The sequence below is a fragment of the Pelobates fuscus genome, chromosome 11, assembly GCF_036172605.1.
Source record: "Pelobates fuscus isolate aPelFus1 chromosome 11, aPelFus1.pri, whole genome shotgun sequence".
Lineage (NCBI taxonomy): Eukaryota > Metazoa > Chordata > Amphibia > Anura > Pelobatidae > Pelobates > Pelobates fuscus.
The window spans coordinates 14,153,793-14,174,542 of record NC_086327.1 but is presented as its reverse complement, the minus strand read 5'-3'; the positions used below and the strand labels follow the sequence as shown (position 1 = coordinate 14,174,542).

The 20,750-nt window shown below is 38.9% G+C and overlaps 1 protein-coding gene across 1 annotated transcript; it reads left to right on the top strand.

Annotated features, from left to right (window-relative positions):
- Window positions 1-1,876: 1,876 nt before the first annotated feature.
- Window positions 1,877-12,068, top strand: LOC134577181 (phospholipase A2 inhibitor and Ly6/PLAUR domain-containing protein-like). Its single transcript, XM_063435849.1, has 5 exons — window positions 1,877-2,004; window positions 6,568-6,684; window positions 8,830-8,976; window positions 9,579-9,719; window positions 11,889-12,068. Exons 1-5 carry the CDS (start codon window positions 1,953-1,955, stop codon window positions 12,035-12,037), a joined length of 606 nt encoding a protein of 201 aa, XP_063291919.1. The 5' UTR covers window positions 1,877-1,952; the 3' UTR covers window positions 12,038-12,068.
- Window positions 12,069-20,750: the final 8,682 nt, after the last annotated feature.

Sequence of the window (20,750 nt, the reverse complement as noted above, 5' to 3'; positions counted from 1 at the left end):
GGGCGTCCTTTCTTCTTTTTTTTACATATAAGTGGATCACTACACCATTGAAAGACTTTGCCCCTGCACAGTACCCCAAGACAGCATTTAGGACATCAAGATTAAATTTATCTGCACATTACTTTTACAATTGTTTCTGGACATTGTTTTATCTAGAATTCAATATTTATTTAAGCGCAGCCCCTGTTCGTATTTTTTATCTCTCTCTGTTTTCAAAAGGGTTTGGAGGGACTCCCTTTTTAAGGGTTGCTGCCCGTTTTTTAATTAGCGCTGACTCTTCATTCTGTTCGTTATACTTATGGTGTTTAGGCTGCTGCTTTAAATAATAAAAGAGAAAATCTTTCTAGTGCATCTTAGTTTCCAAGCAAACCTGATCAAATATCGCTGACTAAACTAAGTTTAAATACTAGCTAATTTCATTGAACTGTGTTCCTCTGCATTTTTTTTGTAAGATTATATTGACATCGACCTTTTATAAATGTCATCATCTTTAACTTTTAGAATTAGTACGCAAAGTAATTAGATGGCATTTCACCTCAGAAAAAAGTATAAAAGTATGTAGCCTTTAGCATCAAGTAATGGCAATTCAGGTTAATGGACATGGAACAATCTGATACGGTATTTTCAAAGTATTCTTGCTTTTCACGTTTCAGATGTTGCTTTCCACCCGGCCAACTTGACTGACAGGTTCTGCAACATTGCTATAAGTATAATTGGACCATTAGAAATTCTGAATTGCCATACGGTAAAGAAGAATGCCTACAACACTTTAAAGAGACAATTAACACACGCCCTTGACTGTCGTTTTCTTTTACGATATTTCTGAGTGTTACACCTTTTAGTCAGAACCTGCCTCTTTCCATAAAGCTGCACCCATGTCAATTTGACTGACTTTACTGTGCAGTTCAAAAAGGAAGAGAAGAAGATAAGGTTACAGTGCATTTACAATCAAGACACAAGACAGATAAGGTTACAGTGGAGTTAGAATTAAGTACAATTTCAGGATTATTAACTAAAATGAGAATTGCCAGGAATTCAACGTGAATTTCAAATTGTGGACCAAAATAGTTGGACTGGAAGCATGGCTGACTTTGGGAATTTTTCCATTTTTGCTACTGTGTGCCTTAGATTTCACTTTGATTCCCAAACAATTCTCACTTTAGTACATAATCCTGTTATATTTTAGACTCACTTTACATTATTCATTAGCTATATGCACATGTGTTTCATGGTAAGAGACCAAGGTAGGATTCACTGAAAAACGCTAGACCTATTTTTACTTAACTTTTGGTCATTCCTTTTGAGGTTTATCATTTTATTTTATATTATTTTATAATACTGAATATATCGTTGTAAAATCTATTAAAAAAAATGTAATACAAAATATGTGAAAAAGATAAAATACTACATTCAAACCTGTTTTATGTCTGTTTTTAATTAATTGGTATGAAATAAAAGGTATATTAAAATTAATAATGGTATCAAGGAACATTCCAGATTGCCGAGATATCTGTGTAGTATACATGATGATTTGGGATTTCTTAAATTGTGGTGGAACATATGGTTTTAAACACTGATATCTATGAGCACCAGAACGTTCAGAAATATATATTTGTGCAGAAGGTATGTAAGTATAAGCTGGGTAGATTTATTTTTGGATGAACAACTGACTATTTCCTATTTATCATTTTTATTATAAAAAATGTTTGGAACTAATTAAAAAGAGTGTGACTTTTTTTACTCTGATTTCTTAGTTGATGATGCAAGGCTTCATTATGACATTTCTTGCTTGGTTTAAATTTTCACTTTAGAACTGTTTCCTCATTCTTTTGCTGTCGGCTTATTCCCCACCCATTTTTATGATGTGTCTCTACACAAAGGTCTAGAGTTTTCTGCTAGTGTCAGGTTCTCGTGAGCTGTTTTACACATTCTTACAGGCGAAACATTACAGAATGAACACTCTTCTGGCATTCATATATGTCCTCTTAGCTCTAGTAACAGCAGGTAAGTCTCTATTTGAGAAGCAAGGTTATTATACGGATGATGATAATAATAATAATAGTATTATAATAGAGTAGTTTATTTTTCTTTACTTGGATGTGTAAAACTGTAGGAGGTACAGAACTTTCAATAAGCAAGGTGGTTACAAAAGTGACCAAGACAGATTCATGAGAAAAATGGTTCTGAATCTCAGTTTTTCGAAGAAAACCATCTGAATTGCCTTTTGACCTTTATGTGGATCGATACTTTGTATGTCTGGCTTCGAGAGATTGCCTGAGTGGGATGTCTTACTAAACCTAAAAGACAAGACCTGAAAAGACTCACAGTGTTGGCTGTAGTTGCCTAGTGTGTGTGTGTTAGTGTCATTCAATGTCCGAGCACGTTGGGAATAAGAGAAGCCAAAACCATACGGACAAAATATTTTATGTTATTCCAATCTTCTTGTTCCTCAGATAATAAATTAATAATAACATTGGTCGATATTTCTTGTATAGACATATAATGTAATAGTTAGTGTTATATCTTCCACATTGTAAGCACACTCATGTATTTTAGGCTAAAAGTATAATTATTTATAACTTATTATAAATGCTATTTATTAAATTAATTAATAAACTACTTTTCTAACCTCAGAATGTTCTTAAATGAAAAAGCAAGCTCCAATATGCTGTAGTTTTTTTTTTCTATTGATATATCTACAGAAAACAAAGGTATGTGCACAGTGCTGCATTGCACATATATTTACTGATACTTTTAGCAGAATTTTGAGACATTGTTTAATAAAAAACATCTTTGAAGGTATATCCACTAATCAATGGATTGTGTTGAATTGACAACTGAATTACACATTGTAAATCAAACTAGTTGAACTGGGACATTGCTGTAAATCTGACATTTTACAGTTTAGCTCCTTTTTGCAATGTTTTGTAAAATGTCAGTGGAAACATGTTTTTTTTCCTCTTGTTAATTCAATTTCTTTATGAGTATAAACCACAGACATTTTGATTTGTAAATGCTCTGCCCAGAGCTTACACTAAGGCAGATGCTGTAGACATAGAAACTGACGTTTGGTGCCTTAGTAACTATGCAAACTATCCAGGTCTTAGCTCAAAAAACCAGCTGTACTGGAACAGGTCACCTGCTCAATTAAGTGAAACTATTGCTGAGCTTCCTTTGTTGCAGAGGTCACACACTAAGCCATGTTTGAAATAATCTTATGATACCGCAATACACCCTTTGTGGTCAGGGACAATGAAGCTGAAGAAGAAAGGGGTACATGTCAGCAGGGATGTAAAGGAACACGCTGTGTTAGTAGCCTGCAAGAGGAATCACCTAGGTAAAATAGTTTTAAGGATGAGGGACAAAAATAAAAAGGGTGAAAATAAGGGGGGGATTGTTTGCTCCCAAACACAGAGATACTGCCGAAAGAGGAGGATGTTTATAAGGAAAACGACTCCCACAAATACAGGCTAAAGGACCTTTGTATGTATGACTGAGGTCCATGAAGCCTTGCAGTGGGACTGAAGAAGCAATTGGTATGTCCGGTGGGGTGTGCGTGAAATAAGACAAACATTAATATTAATAAAATCACTTTGTTTATGCATCCCTAGTCACCTCCCTGCATGTGACTTACTCAGCCTTCCTAAACACTTCCTGTAAAGTGAATGTAGCGAATAGCTAGTATTGACCAGGACTTCCTCCGCTGGATCCGTGGTAACTAAAATTTTTGAACAAGATGACACACAGTTCTGGGAGTTTTATTATGCCACACTCGGCCTTTTATGCACAGACCCCAGCATTGGGTCTCCATCCAACAAAACACAAACCCCTCCCAGGCATCCCTGTGTCCGGGAGATAATTGTGTCAAAGACCGGTAACTCAATTATCTCTCAGTTACAGGGAACCATGCATAAAATACCTAAGACATCCCAAAAATACAATCAGAATACACAGAAACCCCACAAGTATTATACCCCTTTATAGCCCGGATCTGAGTGCCCTACGTTGTCCAAATAGCGCTCAGATCCAGATGAACTATTTTGGTCCACTTTTGGTAGTTCCTGTGCAAACACCGACAAATGCTACCCTTGGCTTTTAGGGAGCGAATGCTCCCCCCAGTCGATAGGTCTCCTAACTTTTCTGAGAGCTAAATGGGCAGCAGTTTTCCTCGGGGTTCCACGCGTTCGAAAACCATGTACCTCTGCCTAAGTTCAGGAGACCAAATGACCACCATTTACTAGAACACATGTGTTCGGTTATACGAATGGTGGCCACCCAGGGAAAGCACTTAAGCTAATTGCTCGTTTTAAGTTAACAAGCCAGGAGTAGTCAATGTTCAGGTGGATTTAAAAGGAGGACCACACATCATCCATTCGTGAAATGAACAAGGGGTGTACGGACAACCGAACGGAGCTGGAACTGCTACAGTGTGATCTAATGTTTAAATGTCATTTAGTACACAATGTGTTTATTTTTGTTTATCTCCCACACTGTTAATAGTCTGCTAGACCTTGCATAAGCCTCCTGTGTGTGTGATTAGAGTTCAATTTACAGAGCAGAACATAAAAACTTCTAATGTACGTTCACATCTGATTGAAAATTAAACTATATGTTTTATGCTGTGTGAGTCACAGCCAGGGGAGGTGTTTCTAGGGCTGCATAAACAAAAACAGAAGTGATTTAACTCCAATCCATATTAGAAGCTCCTCAGAAGTCACTTAAATTGAAGAACTTAATTATATGCTAGAAAAAGAAAACAAGAACATTTGTTTTACATTTTATATGAAAAAATGTAAACTGCACTGGAGAGGATCATCACGTATAACCTTTAAGGATTTACCCAAAAGATTTATTACCTTGAACTTACAGGAGTGGCCAATTTCTTATCGTGGGAAGGGCGGATCAAGATTGAGCCATACACTACCAATTTTAACTCAAATCAAACATTGAACATGCTGAAGCGTGTGCTTGCAAATCAAAAAGCTATTAAGAAGTTGCCTCCAGATCTCCTGTTTATAATCCGCAGAATTCACCAATAGCACTCTGATATAGAGGGTCTTACAATCTAATGCAAAACTAACATTGTTAATTATACAAGCAGCATATACTTAATTAGACATACTGAAAAAAAAAGAAGAGAACCATGTCTTTGTACTTACAATCAAGAAGGGAATAGTATTTTAAGACAAAACATTGTGAGGAAAAAATTATAACGATCGTGCCTATTTTCCTTTTTTTAATTTCAGCCTTAGATATTAGGATTTTACAGAACCTTTTGGTGACTCTGTGGTCTTCAAGTGCCAACAAATCGATTTCAATTTTTTTTTTAAATATTAACCCTAAAAATGGACTGGATATATATTTTTTTATAAACATATATATTTCTATTTTAGCTTTAGATGCAGGGGACTTGATTTCCTCTCCTTATATAGAGAATGTAAGCACATAATAGATCTAATCTCAAGAAAATATGGTAATATGAATCAAAAATTATGATTATTCTCTGTGTCAACACAGATGGCCTGCTGATCATCCATCCTATAGTAGTAGGACAATTATTATATATATATAGTGAATTGAGTCGTTCTTCTTCTCTGACCCTGTGGCTGGTGGGGGGAAGAGGAGTGTCCCTTTATGTGTTTGTATAAAGGAACACTCCAGACACCATAACCACTATAGCACCCTACAGTAATTATGGTGCCGCAGGTGCCCTGGAAACCTTCTGGTATAATCTGTCAATTCATTTTAGAAAGATTGGGCAATGTACCTGGACCTAGTCCCTGGTTCTCTATTCTCCTTGCAGGAAATCCTGTTAGCTCTTCTGAACTAAGTAGGGCCATATTGAGAGTTTCAGTTGAGTTATAGCAGGTGTTGTACTTGGAGTATTTATTTAATTTGTGATGCCATAACAAGATATGTCAAATGGTTTCAGACATTTTTACATAGTTTGACTTGTTGAATTTTACGGTGTTCTAATTCCCAAACATTGTGTTGCCTAAGCGATGTTTCCATGATAATAATCATAACCCTCGTCTGCATTTCCTTGAAATGTCTGTTTAAGCAACCATGTTTTATTGTTAAAGGGTTACTCCAAGCTCGCTGTAGTGGTGATGATGCCAGGAGTACCCTGGCTCAGTTTGTAGGAATGGTTTGACCTATTACCTGGATCCCGGCCCGGGCTCCGAGGCTCCTTTCCCATCTCCACTAAACTAAGCAGGACCATGTTGAGAGTCCCTTTTGGCTTCTGAAGAGAACCCGTAAGCTGATCCAATCACCATTCATTGGCTGAGAGCATCAGATGACCGCTCTAAGATAATGCGAGGTACACTGTGCATGACACTTTGCACTTAACTGACACTCTGGGCTGATAACATCCTAAGATGCTGTCAGAAGTGGAGTTACACCTCGCCATGAAGTTAAACTCAGTATGTGCAGCTTTCCACAGCAAAATGCTGCACATACAGACTCCATTCACCATGATCACTTCAAATCACTCCATGGTGCTTGGAGTAACCCTTTAATGATAAACATGCACTCATTTACTGATCTTTTATTTTTCCTTTCTAGGTTATGCCCTGTCCTGTGTAAATTGTGTAAATCTAGGAGGTTCATCGTGCACTGGCAAAAGTGTGACCTGCCCTGCTGGTTCCGTTTGTGCATCACATTATGTACTAGCTAAATCAGGTACATTGTTCATTTAAATACCAGTAAAACAACTTGTGCTTAGGGAAAATATATGAAACAAAAAATGCTTAACACATGTTAAGTTTCTTTGTATCAAATATTACCTCCATCATAAGAGCATTATTTTTGTATTATGTATTATTTATTTTATTATAGCAAACCTCCCTCCAACCCCCCCCCCTCCCCCACACACACACACACACACACACACACTACATTCCAAAATGAGTATTCCTAATATATATATATAAAAAAAAAAAAGTTACTTCACACTATCCCAGATTTCTATGCACATTTAATGTGGCTTTGTAATAAAAAAGCAAATATAACCACACACAAAATCAAGCCCTGGATGATTGCTGAGGGAGTCTGGGGAGATGTTTTAGGCCCACCTGCCTGTTTCTTCAGTACTCATTCTCATGGAAGCAGAGACTATAGCAATTCACACTGAATGCATCACATAGCCTCACTGCAATAAAACCGTAAAATGCACAGTGCTATAAACAATATAAGAGCTATAAACAATACCTTGTTCTTTCTATGTGCTGTAGTGGCAAAGAAAATTATCAATGCCCCATCCGAGTCAGGGTCTAGACCCACCTCTGCCCCATGCATTTCTTAACCTTTCTGCATTTTCCTTTACTGTTTACAATGGCTTCAGTCCCAATCTACTTCTATCTAGAACCCTTCTCGCAGGTCATATGACTCAGCCTGAGTATTATTCACAACTATGATCTGCAGGATTTTTCAACAATGCCCAATTCCTTTGAAATGTCAAATCCATTGCTATCAGGCTATCCTCTAAATTACAGTTCTGAAGACAAGCAGACAATAAAAACACATCTCTTTAGAAAAGCTAACCATCTTCCTGGGCAATACTTCTCTTATTACAATTGACTTCCTTAGTACCCACACCTTCATAGATCAATTCACTCTGTCTCCTTCAACTCTTTGCTTCTTCCACACATCACATTTACCAGCTTATATTGACACAGGCATCTTATCCAACAATCCCTCCTCCCGTCTGACATGCTGATGCTCCTCCTGTGTGTCTTTCCTTTTTGCTAATAGACTGCAAGCTCAGTTAAGCATGGCCTTCTTCACCTAATATTTCATGCCAATTACATGTTCTCAAATATCCCCATTCTATAAATGTAAAGCACTGCAGAATATCTTGATGTTGGTCAGATGCCTTTAAAGTTGCAGCCTATGCTGATTTTCTTCTTACATAATGACCATTTATTTTATTTAGAAGAATTATTAGATCTCTTGCACCAGTATTTTGAGATTTTCCAACATAAATTTAACTGTTCATCCCATTGCAATTTTTTTTTGTGTTATGACACTTACCGTATATACTCTAGTATAAGACAAGTTTTTCGGCACATTTTTTTTTAAGGTCTGTATTATGGCAACTTACATTGCCATAATACAGACCAGGACCACCGGATATCTTTGCCAGAAGCTCAAGGAAGCAAGGTGAAAGGTCAGTGTATGACCTGCCTAGGGGGGTCTGCCTTGACATTGACAGGCGGGCATTCCAATGAGTAACTAAATGACCTCCATTTGTTTAAATATACATAGGAATTTAGGAGAGAGCACAGGTCACTTTTTCTTTGGTTTTTACTGAATGTATTGGGGCTGATGTGTACTGTGGTCGTTGCTGCCGCCCAGGAGTGATGGGAGTGAGCGCAGGATTATCTTTTTGTATTTGTATTCAAGTTTTTTGTTTCTTACTTCCTTTGAATAGAGCCTTCACAACCCTACAAAATGTAAACAACTTTCGTAATTCTAACATAAATAATCACCCTAATCAGGTTTTCCTGAATTTTGGAAAATTATTTGGGACCTTCTCCAATCTCAGGAATTGGCAAGATAATTGGGGTGCAATGGCATTGCTTTCTGTCTGTGACAATCATAAAATGTTATCAGAATGTATAATTTATTATATCACAATCAAGGCATCATGTTTGCCATACATAGTTTGTTCCTAAATTTCTCAGTGCTGTGGGTTTTCCATTCAACATCTATAGGCAATGTGGTTTTAAACTCGTTTAAGTATGATTTCTGGACACTGACCAAATTTAAGAATGCTATCCAGGGCTAGATGCTAATTGAAATGTTCTTCTCTTACACAATGTATAGGTTCTGAAGACTCACACATTTTCATTAGGTCATGTTTACCAAAAAAACAATGCACTCTGGAAGGAAGTGTCACCTTTACTGATGGGAATATAAAGATTGGAACCTCGTGTTGTAATGCTAAAAACTGTAATCCAACCTTTCCTTTACGTGAGTAAAATTAAACTATAAAGATGTTTTATTGTGCTTTTGTGCCTTTTGTGTCTTTATATGGATAAACAGATGGTTGAACAGATTGATGGAATCAACTTGCACTCACATATTCATATCTTATAATGGTCTGGGTGTGAACTCCAACAAAATCAAAATAATCCAAATAAGAGGAGACTAACATATTAATATATATATATATATATATATTTTTTTGTTAATTCAAACTAGAAAGGAAACGTCATTTATAGTTTACATTTTCACGTCTGGATTCTGTTAGCAGAGGGAAAACCCACATTGAAGTCTTTAGGGAAGCTATTAATTAGACAGTGGAAAACGTATTATAACTAAGAGAACTACACTGCTTACCGAATAGCAATATCCCTATAGACTTCAGTAGAATAATTGCTATTCAGTAAGCAGAGTTAGCCCTTGTTCTAAGAGAAACCAGGCAAAGCTCTTTTTCCCAACATGGCCTACATTTTGCATTTTTATTATCTCCATGGTTACACAATCTGTACCAAGTTAACATATATTAATAACGAATCAGATTTTTATTGACTCCACTTGACTTTTATTGACTTAATTTTCTTCCATTTAAGTGCCGGATGACAACTCTCAAGTAAACAATATAACATGCCCAGCGTGCATATCTGAGGACTCGGAAACGTGCTCCACCAGTGAGACCATTTCATGTACTGGGAATGAGACACAGTGTATTCTACAAAGTACGAAGATAAAAGGTATAGCAATTACATTGTTACTTTCTGATGTGCAATATTACACATAATGATATGTTTTAGTTATATTATAGAGTACCGTATGCCATATTGCTTTATTACCTTCCTGTAACACAATCAATGGTGCCATTTTTACAATGTGTTTTGTTATAAAAAATAGTCTACCCAAGGATTCTATATCTATATATTAAAGTGTGACTGCACGTACAATAACAATTATTGCTTAGAGTAGTGGTATTAGTGCCATAAGTCTTTACCAGCATGCTTAGTCTTCCATTGCCATCTAGGCTAGGCAGAATAATTTTTGACAATGCTGAAGTGTAGCTCCAATATTGGATTTACTGCAGAGTGGTGGTCTATGGGTGTAATTAAGAGCCCTAGTTATTGGCAACCCACTCCAAGACAGTTCAACAAAACAAGAGGGGACCACACTTACAGTTTATATTACCGCAACCATTACAGTGAACTATGGTGGTTCTGTTGCCTGAAGAGCATTTTTAATAAGAAACAAGTGGTGAGAGACTTTACAATTAATGGCCATACAAATGCTAGTACTGCTAAATAAGGTATCTGGTATGAATAAGTATAAATATTTTATGTATAGTGAGCAACAAAGACCATGTTCTAGACTAAAGATGGTTATTTAAAAATTATATAAAAAATAGCCAAGGCCAGTGGATGAAAGATTATTTGATGCAGAGCTATTGATCCCAATACTCTGGTAGGTTATAAACCTAACCAGTTTAGAGATATATTAACCCCTTAAGGACTGAGCCAATTGTACAAGTTGTGATGAAAACAAAACGTAAACAAAATCTTAAATTTGCGCTATATGTCTGTTGAGACGTAATTCACCTCTTTCATATTATGTGCACACACTTATCTTATATCATTTTGTTCAGGAGAAACAGGGCTTTCATGTCACATCAAATATTTGTATCTTAAATATGCCAGACTGGCTATGTTGCCTTTGAGACCAAATGGTAGCCCAGGAATGAAAATTACCCCCATGATAGCATACCATTTGCAAAAGTGTATTACAAATGGGGTATGCCCAGTCTTTTCTAGTAGCCACTTAGTCACAAACACTGGCCAAAGTTAGCATTCATATTTGTTTGTGTGTGAAACATTTTAAAAACTAAATTGAATGCTAATTTGGGCAGGGTTTGTGACTCAGTGGCTACTAAAAAGACTTGACATACCTCATTTGCAATACCTTGGGTTGTCTACTTTTGCAAATGGTATGCCATTGGGACCCGGTAAGTACAAAAGACAGCGGGGATGTTCTATGCCGCCCGCCGGCATTTAGGACCGCCTAAAAAAGGATGGCATAGAACGCCCGCCGTCCTTAAGGGGTAAAAATAACACTACAGCTTTTGTAATAAAAATATGTATTCCAAATTTTATAGTGTTCTACTTCTTATATAGATACAGGGCCCCGCTAAATATAATTTAAAAAAAAGCATTTTATTAAAAAAAAATTAGCTTTGAGACTCACTTCGTGCAGCCGTTTTCTCCACTTTCCATTTTTCCATTTCATCTTCTCTGAGGCTATTTCTTCTTTATCCTATCCAATAAAATACTTCTCAAAGAGCAGCATCGGGGATGAGAAGGAGTGCTGTGCTCCTCCATTCAAATGGTTCTCATAGTGAAGCATTGAATCCAATGCTTCCCTATGATAAGCGTTAGAGGACGTTCAACGTCCCCATGAAATGAGTGAGGACATTGAATATCACTAAACCAAGTCTGACTTAGTCGTAGGAGTGGAATGCTCCCCCTAGTGGCTGTAAGAAAGACATGCACTAAGACGTGTGTTTAGCCCTGAAATGAAAACATTACTGTTTATGCAAAGCAGCAATATATTGCATTGCAGGATGAAAATGTCATGGTGCCTATAATGGCAATTTCAGCCTGCTTGTAGACAGACTAGCTTACTGCACACAGATGTGTACCTTTAATTCAGGTAATTATAGGTTTGCTGATTAGTGTATTATACAAAAACAATATCTTGCATCCTTAACATTTTTTGAGAAAGACACAAATTAAGTTAGGCACATGGTCGGTTTGTATATTCAGTTGTAATATAATTGATATTTATATAAAAAAAAAAAGGTTGACACCAGCCCATGTATTATAAACGTTTCTTACATGTACTGTCTTTGTTCTCTACAGGAAGCAAATCATTTCCAGTGGCACTCCGTGGCTGCTCCACAAAAAGTTTCTGCAATTTGGGTAGTCAGACGCTGAAACACAGAGATACCACTTTGAATGTTAAATTTACCTGCACCAGTGAAAATAATTATTCACATTCAGAATTGTAATATGATACATGAATAAATAACTTTAATATAGAATTTCTAGTATATATTTATTTTTTGTGTTTTTAAAACTTTTTCCCATTATTCTTATTCCTGATGAGTTGATTTTTTTCTTGCATCTGCTATGTATAGGTAAAATATGTTTCATGCATTTTCATATCACACATTATCACACAAGTTGTATTACTTTGGTTTCACCCATAGGTGGTGTGACTGGGTAAAGTAAATATATGGCGGCCACCTCGAGAGAAGAGGGGGTTTCCACTGCCAGAGATGTTCTTTCCCCCTAGTATGAGTAAGGCTGTAGTAATCCCAAGCAGTATTCCAAGCAGTTATAAAGCGGGTATAGCGGTTCCCTACAATCACGAGATGAGGCTCTGTGTTGAGGGTGAAGCTGAACTGATTTAATGGCAGCCACAACAGGCCTTATATGCAACTCCCCATGCAAGGGTTTTCTTATTACATATTCCAGGGTCCATTCCCCACTGGACCTGAGAGTAGACCACTGTAAAGTACACCACTTAATTATATTAACACTCAGGTCCAGGACACACAACAAAAACACACCAAAACATACAGTTAACAATTAAGTACCCCCTCAAGTCCAATATCCCCAGATAGATCTGAGCGTCAAACATATCAGAAAATGGCTCAGATCTCACGAACATAGCCAAAATAACACCGGGGTAAAGTTTAGACCGACCGCACACGAGGCGCCTGCCCAAAATAATTCCATTTCGGGAGTACGAAATATAGAAAAATGATGAAGATAACCGAGTTTGCTCCCACCAAACGCCGATTCTCTTAGACTAATAGAAATAAACATATGTGGAAGTGGAAGTCACTGCAGTGTTTGTGCCATCGAGTGTCCGATAATAGTTCCTTTCACTCGATGACCAAACACCGCTGGGCGCGTTTCCAAAACAAGATGGCCACCGCTTCGTGTTCGGCCATATGAACGGCGACTACCCAGCTGACCACTTGGAATGTTGAAGTATTTGCAGTTTGTGAAGGTGTTAGTGAGGTCTAGTAGGTTAATGAGTGGCACATGACTGTTCTGGGTGGTCTATCCATTCGATACTTTGTTCAGTACATGAACTAAATGGGGAAATCTGTTCAGTGAAGTTCGTATACCGAGCCAGTCAATGCAAAGTAATAGTTCAGGAACAGGAGGATCTGTTACAGTGCTCCCTCCATGTGGAACACTCCAACAGACTCAGCTTGACCTTTTTGGGGTCAGCCTGGGGATGTCTGCACCAATCGGTCATTGTCGCCTGTGACCCGGTTAAGCCACACCAACGGGTTGTGGTCAGTAATCAGTGGAAATTCCTATCTGTATAAGTAAGGGGTTCGTTTCTTCAAAGCCCACACCAAGGCTAAACACTCCTTCTCCACTGCCGTGTAGCTCACCTCCCAGGGTAATAGCTTTCTACTGAGGTACGTGACAGGGTGCTCTCCTGCATCTTCTCCAACTTGGCTTAGAACTGCCCCCAGCACAAACATGGAAGTGTCTGTGTGGACAATAAAACATTTGTTAGGGACTGGGGCAGCCAAGGCAGGGGCATGAATTAATTATTTCTTTAGAGACTGAAACGCAGCTTCACAGGTGGGAGACAACAGAACCTGCTTGGGTAAGCTTTTCTTGGTCAGGTCAGTCAGGGGCTCGGCGATAGTACTGTAGTCAGGCACAAAGCATCTATAATACCTGGCCATCTGTAGGAAGGCCAATACTTGGGTCTTGGTGCGAGGTGTGGGCCAGTTAGCAACCGCTTCAATCTTCAAAGCAGGTTCTGGTCGCTGTTTCCCACACTACACCCGGTGTGCCAGGTATTGGACTTCAGCCATTCCAAGGTGGCATGTGTCTGGCTCCAGGGTCAGGCCAGCAAGCCTGAATCTGATCCACCACTGGCCCTACATGAACTAAATATTCCTCCCAGGACTCACTGTAGATTGCAATGTTATCCAGGTAAACAGGCAAAATCCTGGAATCCATCGAGGAGCCTATCCACGAAGCGCTGAAACGTAGCCTGGGCGTTCTTGATCCCGAATGGCATGACCTTATATTGGTACAAGCCAAACTGGTTGAGAAAGGCCGACTTGGGGATAGCCTCCTCCGCCAGGGGAATCTGCCAGTATACTTTGTAGAGATCTATGGTGGTCAGATAGTGTTAGCTATACGATCTAAGAGTTCATCTACCCAGGGCAACGAGTAGGCTTCTGTCACGGTCCGGTTGTTTAGTCGCCGGTAGTCCATGCAGAACCGGATGGTTCCATCTTTCTGGGAAGCGAGGACCGGTGAAGCCGACGGACTATCTGAGGGTTCAATAACACCTAGCTTAAACATTTCCTGTATTTTCCCCGCATTCTATCGCGGACGGCTTCAGAAATATGGTAGGGTGGTTGCCTAATGGGGGCCGGTCCGGGAGTCTCCACTCTATGAGGTCTGTCGCTTTCCTTCTAGTAACTGACAGACCTGATCCCTCTCTACAGATGTTAATCGGTACCCTTGCTTTACATGGCTGAGGAGGTCAGTCCGAGAATCCCTCTCCAATAGGTAGGGTAGAGGGAGACTGTCGGGGTCGTCTGTGGCTGGGGCACATTCAGCAGCTATGTCTTCCTGCCTTTCCTGATATTCATTTAACATATGAATGTGGAAGGATCTTCGGATCCTTTCGTCAGCACAGCTGGCAATTAGATATGTGGTGTCACATAGTTGCTCCACCACTCTGTAAAGGCCTTGCCATTGCGCCTGTAATCTATCTTGCTTGGTAGGTTTTAGCACCAGGACCTTTTGGCCCACCCGGAACGTATGTTGGCGAGCAGCCTGATCGTACCAGACCTTATGTTGCCCCTGGGCCACCTGGAGATTTTTCCTTTACCATCTTGACCAACTGCTTCGGGGTAGTGGGTAGTGTAGTCCACCACGGTAAGTATATACTTCTTATACGATGGACTGGGTGACACCACGTATCTAATTGCCAGTCCATAGGTCGGTAGTGACAATCCAGCCCTCATGGCCCACCAACAGTCCAGGATTTATTTATTTCCCTGTTATATTACAATGGAGATACTAACAAAACCTGGACTGTTGGTGGGTCTTGAATACTGGTTTGGGAAACTCTGGTCTAGAGGATACAAGGTTGCTGGTGGCTACATTGCTCCTTGTACTTGGAGTTGTAAGGGTGCTTTATTTAACCCCTGTCTATGACTAATTTTTGTAGGATCTGACATCTTCTATCTACTTACTGAATGCACTGAGCAATCTACTCTAATACTTTCCCCTGCTTTGTTTTTGAATAGAATATAGTGATTTTATTCTTCGGTGGTGTGCAAGGCATTTCTTTCCTGAGTTGGTGACAGTGTTGCTGAGTCTGCCCCATTGTGCTGCTGCCTGCAGGTGAAGACACTGCGGAGATGGATGACACTCCAATTGGTTCATTGCCATCATCTTTTGAATAACCAGTCTCCCTTACATCCTTCTTCTTGAAAAGCACACTTGGCTGCATTCTTGTGGTGCTGCTGCTAATTGCTTTACTAAACTTTATTACCAAGATTGGGAGGGGAATTGGTAAACGCTTGACACACACACACAACACAACTTGCGTAAACATAAAGACAAAGAAAAATCCAGTGTTTTATCAATATGAGATTCTGCTTATTTTGAGTAGTGTTATCTGATATAAATATAAATATAAAGGAACTGACAGCGAGAGTGAGGGTAATAAATATTTCCAATAGAATCACTAGAAGCAGGGCTGCATCACATACAGGAGAGCGACTTGTGTGGGTAAACTAGAAAAATGTATATCTGGTATGTGAGCGCTCCAATAGAAATAAACAAATGATAATATAATAAAATAATATAATGATGACCACTATAGCTAGAAACACCACAATGACCACCAAATAGAAAATCAGTAGAGAAACAGGCATAAACACTGGGTAAATCTATCTAAATAAATGTACTGTAAACATGTACAAAGTATATAAAAAACTTAATTTATAGTATAAAACACAAACATGATTATATTAAACAACACCTCAAATGTCCAGATCAAATCTCTGCAACGTGGATAGTATGGGGCCCCTTATTCGTTGTTGTTATCCACAGATAAGCTGATGTTAGGAACTGGAGATGTGCACATAAGAAATATAAACAATCAATAGATTCAAGTGTAACAAAATGTGTTCCGCAGAAAAAATAATATTAAAGATAGTACCCAAATGTATGCACCATCTCAAGTGGAGGGAGCTCGTGAACCAACCAAAATGCCGGGTCGAGACTAAGGGGGTTGCGATTAGGATGTCCCCAAGTGTGAAACCATATCCACAAGATATTGAACACTCTGGGGGTTCACCAAGGCAACTAACCCTGTTCGTCCGACCTTCGCATAAGGTGATGGGAGCACACCAACTCCAAACAGTGGGAGGTGCAAACGATGCCGTTCCCACCAGGCCAATCGCCGAAAATCAATGCCAGATCGTAAGTGAAGGACCAGATGGGAAAACCAAGTCGGTCGGCGGTGTGGTGAAGCAGCAGACAGCACGTCTACGCGACATTTGAGGTGTTGTTTAATATAATCATGTTTCGTGTTTTATACTATAAATTACGTTTTTTATATACTTTGTACATGTTTACAGTACATTTATTTAGATAGATTTACCCAGTGTTTATGCCTGTTTCTCTACTGATTTTCTATTTGGTGGTCATTGTGGTGTTTCTAGCTATAGTGGTCATCATTATATTATTTTATTATATTATCATTTGTTTATTTCTATTGGAGCGCTCACATACCAGATATACATTTTTCTAGTGTTATCTGATATGCTTTGATTTTACCCATTTCTCTGTGGATGTGTTTATTGTTATAAAAAGTGTGATTCTTTTACAAGCGTAATGTGCGAATAAAAGGGACATATCTGCCTTGGGTTACAGCTGACCTCATTCAAACGTACCAGTTTAAAGATTCATTGTGGTCAAAGTTCAAGCGTACTGGCTCCATGAACGATCACTGTACTTACAGACATGCATGCACAAAACAATCCAAAATGGCAAAGGCTCAATATTTCAGTGAAAACTTTAACAATAACATATCAAACCCAAGAAGCTTTTGGAAAATCATAAGTAACATACATACCCCCACAATCCACTCCCAGCCCTCCACTGTCAAAATGGACAACCAAACCCTGCAACACCATCTAGAAGTAGCAAATGCCTTTAACAATTATTGTGTTGGACTTATCACCACTCTGATTGCTAAGATAATGAATAACACTTCTTCTCAGACTACAAATGCAGATCAGGCCCTGCTAAGTCTGCAAAAACCTCATATAGAGAAATTCAGTTTTAGACCAGCACCTGTTAGTGTCATTAATAAACATCTTAATTCTTAAATAAAACATCATTTAAGTGATCCAATCATCTTAATCTTAAAATGAAAAAAAAACCAGTGTGGACCAGATCAAATCAGAGCGATGTTGCTGAAGCTCAGTACGCTGGCAATTGCTAAACGTGTCACTACCCTTATCAATGAATCCCTGGTGTCTGGATACATACCAAAACTTTAGAAGAATGCGAGAGTAGTACCTATCAATACAAGTGGTGACAATACTTTGGTATCTAACTATCGTGCGATATTATTGCCTCCTCATATTGTCATAAATCTTGGAAAAATGCATTCACACGCAACTATATGAATATTATCAACAATCAAACTATCTGACCCCTGATCAATCAGGTTTTCATCCAAATCACTGAACTACGACTGCCCTCTTAAAGGTTTGCAATGACACCCAAATGGGCACGACACAATGAGAATTATCCTGAGCTATTTTCCTTGATTTTGCCAAGGACTTTGACATGGTAGACCATGGCATTCTTTTGCAAAAACTTAAAAACTCAGGTATTGGTGCTCATCTGCTAACTTGGCTTCAATCAAATGTATAAGATTGATTGCAATGTGTGAATTATTCTGATAGCGCCTCCCTGCCTCTCCCGGTTAAGTGTGGTGTTCCTCAAGGCTCCACTCTCAGCCCCCTACAATTCACATTATTTATGCATGATCTGCCTAACGTCTCCAAAGCCTCAACTGTACATATGTATGCAGACAACACTGTAATTTACGCTAGTAAACCCAATCTACTGCAGCTTGAGGCCGTTCTCCAGGACCTGTTCGCAGAGGTAGAAAAGTGGATCGTGGTTAACAAACTCTTTATAAACACTGACAATATTGTCACAATGATCTTTGGAACAGTACCTAAATTGCATAAATTACAAAATTCCCAAATATGTATCAAAACAAATACAAGTAGCACACTTATCACAGTCTGTTCATTCTAATATTTAGGCCTTCACATTAAAAAACTATCTTCAAAACTTTATCCAAAATGAGGTGCCCTGTACAGAAACAAATCGTGCCTAAGCCCTACAGAAAACAAATGTGAATGCTAGTCATTGATTTTGGGGATGTAGTGAATGCACCTACGCCGCAAACCCAGCTTCATTAACTTAAAACATTGTATAATGAATGCTGCTGCTTTGTACTAGCATGTAATTACTTTACCCACCATTGTGACATGTTAAAAGAGCTAATCTAGCTATTACTGAAATGCCGATGCACCCTTATCTTTCCAGCCTTGTGCATAAGAGCTTTTCTGGGAAGCTCCCACCCTACCTGAGTAGGATGTTCTCCCTAGCTGTTCCCACCTCCTATCACCTCCGATCCAGTACTAACACTTAATAAAACAGAATAAAACAAACTACACGTAATATGAGAAATGAACACTAGGTGGCAAGCTAAACACAATTCCCGTGGTCAAATTTGATACAAAACAATCATGCATGCTGAAATACATTCACTGTGTAGCAGAAATTTGCGGCTGAAGCCAACTGCGGGAAAACTAAGCCAGAAGGTAAGTGAGCGAACGCAATGTAAGATAGCTCTAAGTGAGGCCGGAAGAGGCCACCAGGAATTAAAAGCAAACAGCCATAGCCAATCTATAAAATATGGTTCTACAGCATGAATGGAGCCAACTAGCCTCATTACAGACATCAGATTTATATACAGTGAAAGGTCACTCCCAGTTTATGTTGGATGAAGTGCTAGAAGCCTCGAATAGGATGGAAATCCAACCCCTAGAAACTGCTTGTACTTACATCACAAAACAGTAGCACAAGCAAATTCTAACCAAGGTGGGACTTGTGAAATTGTGGGGACACGCTGAGGGCTGCCTAAAGAAAGTTGAACTGGAAGTGCAAGCACAACTTCGCGAAAGCAACGGCATGTACAGGAGGTGTATTCAGACTATTTAAGCCAAACAACCCCTTCCACAATTTTAGGCTCCCACCTCAAAAAACAAATAGGTTATGGTGGAGAAAAAAAATTGTGATTGAAAAAACTTCCACCTGAAGTCTGTGGATAGTAAATACAATGTTAAACAAAAATCTGCACACCAGTCAAGACAAAAGACTTTCTTTTCCCACAGAAATCACAAATTTGCAGTGATGTTATTATTGCAAAGGATTCTGGGTGGGAATATGCAAATTAGTTTAACAAAGAATCCCATTTTGCCTCAATATGGGACCCCTGGCTTTTCGAATTCCCACTCCCCACATAACGGGCCACTTGCGAAGCAAGGACAGAGACAGGCCACTGAATAGTCCTTTGCTACTATTCTCCCACCCCCCTAAATTCCCTAACCCCCTCTCCTCTTCCTCTCGTCCTCTTCTTCTCCCCTTCCCACCCTCGTAGTATTGGTAATCAGTACCCACCTTGTTACATACAGGTGGCTCAAGACTGCCACGATGACGCATTACTCACCACCTATGTAGAAGGTGCCAAACGCATGATCAACATCCTGCAGGTCTGTAGAGATGAATTCCCACCACCTTGAGCTTACAAAACTGCATACCATGATGGGAAGACTCTTGATAAAAACCATTGTTACCCCCCACACTCCCTCTCCTCCCCTGAGGTAGGATAATTAATCACCCATTCATTCTAAACTAACGCTCCCACAGTAACGTTCGATCCAATCACAGCTCGTACACCCCCAAATTCATACATGTGCCCTTGTTCGCCTAACTGTGCTATCTCCCTTGGGCCTAAATATTTCTAATTGTATTTCCTTTATTTTATTTTTATTTATTTTGTTGTTTATTTTGCTTTGTTGATTTAGATTTATGAAATTATACGTAAATTAGAAGATCAACTTTAACATGTATTTTAGTGTAGGGACTAGCTAATTACATGGTAATTAAGAAACACCGTATTTAATTTTGTATAATTTGAGTAGCTTAACCCCTTAAGGACACATGACATGTGTTACATGTCATGATTCCCTTTTAATCCAGAAGTTTGGTATTTAAGGGGTTAAAGGGACACTCTAGTCACCAGAGTCACTACAGCTCAAAATGTTGTGGTTCTGGGGTCTATAGCCTGTCCCTGCTGTTTTTTTTTAATGTAAAGACTGCCTTTTCAGAGAAAATGCAGTGTTTACAGTTCTGCCTAGTTACACCTCTAGTGACAGTCACTCAAATGGCCACTAGAGGTGCTTCTTAATCCAGTGCTGCTTAGTGTGCAGCACGGACATTCAGTGACCTCTGCTCCATGTTCAATGCATCTCTGTGAGGAAATGCTGATTTTCGCAGCACTGTGAGTTGCCGTGCTCCAAGTTAATGATCTCTGCCATGAATTTAGATCTTCTTAATCTTTAA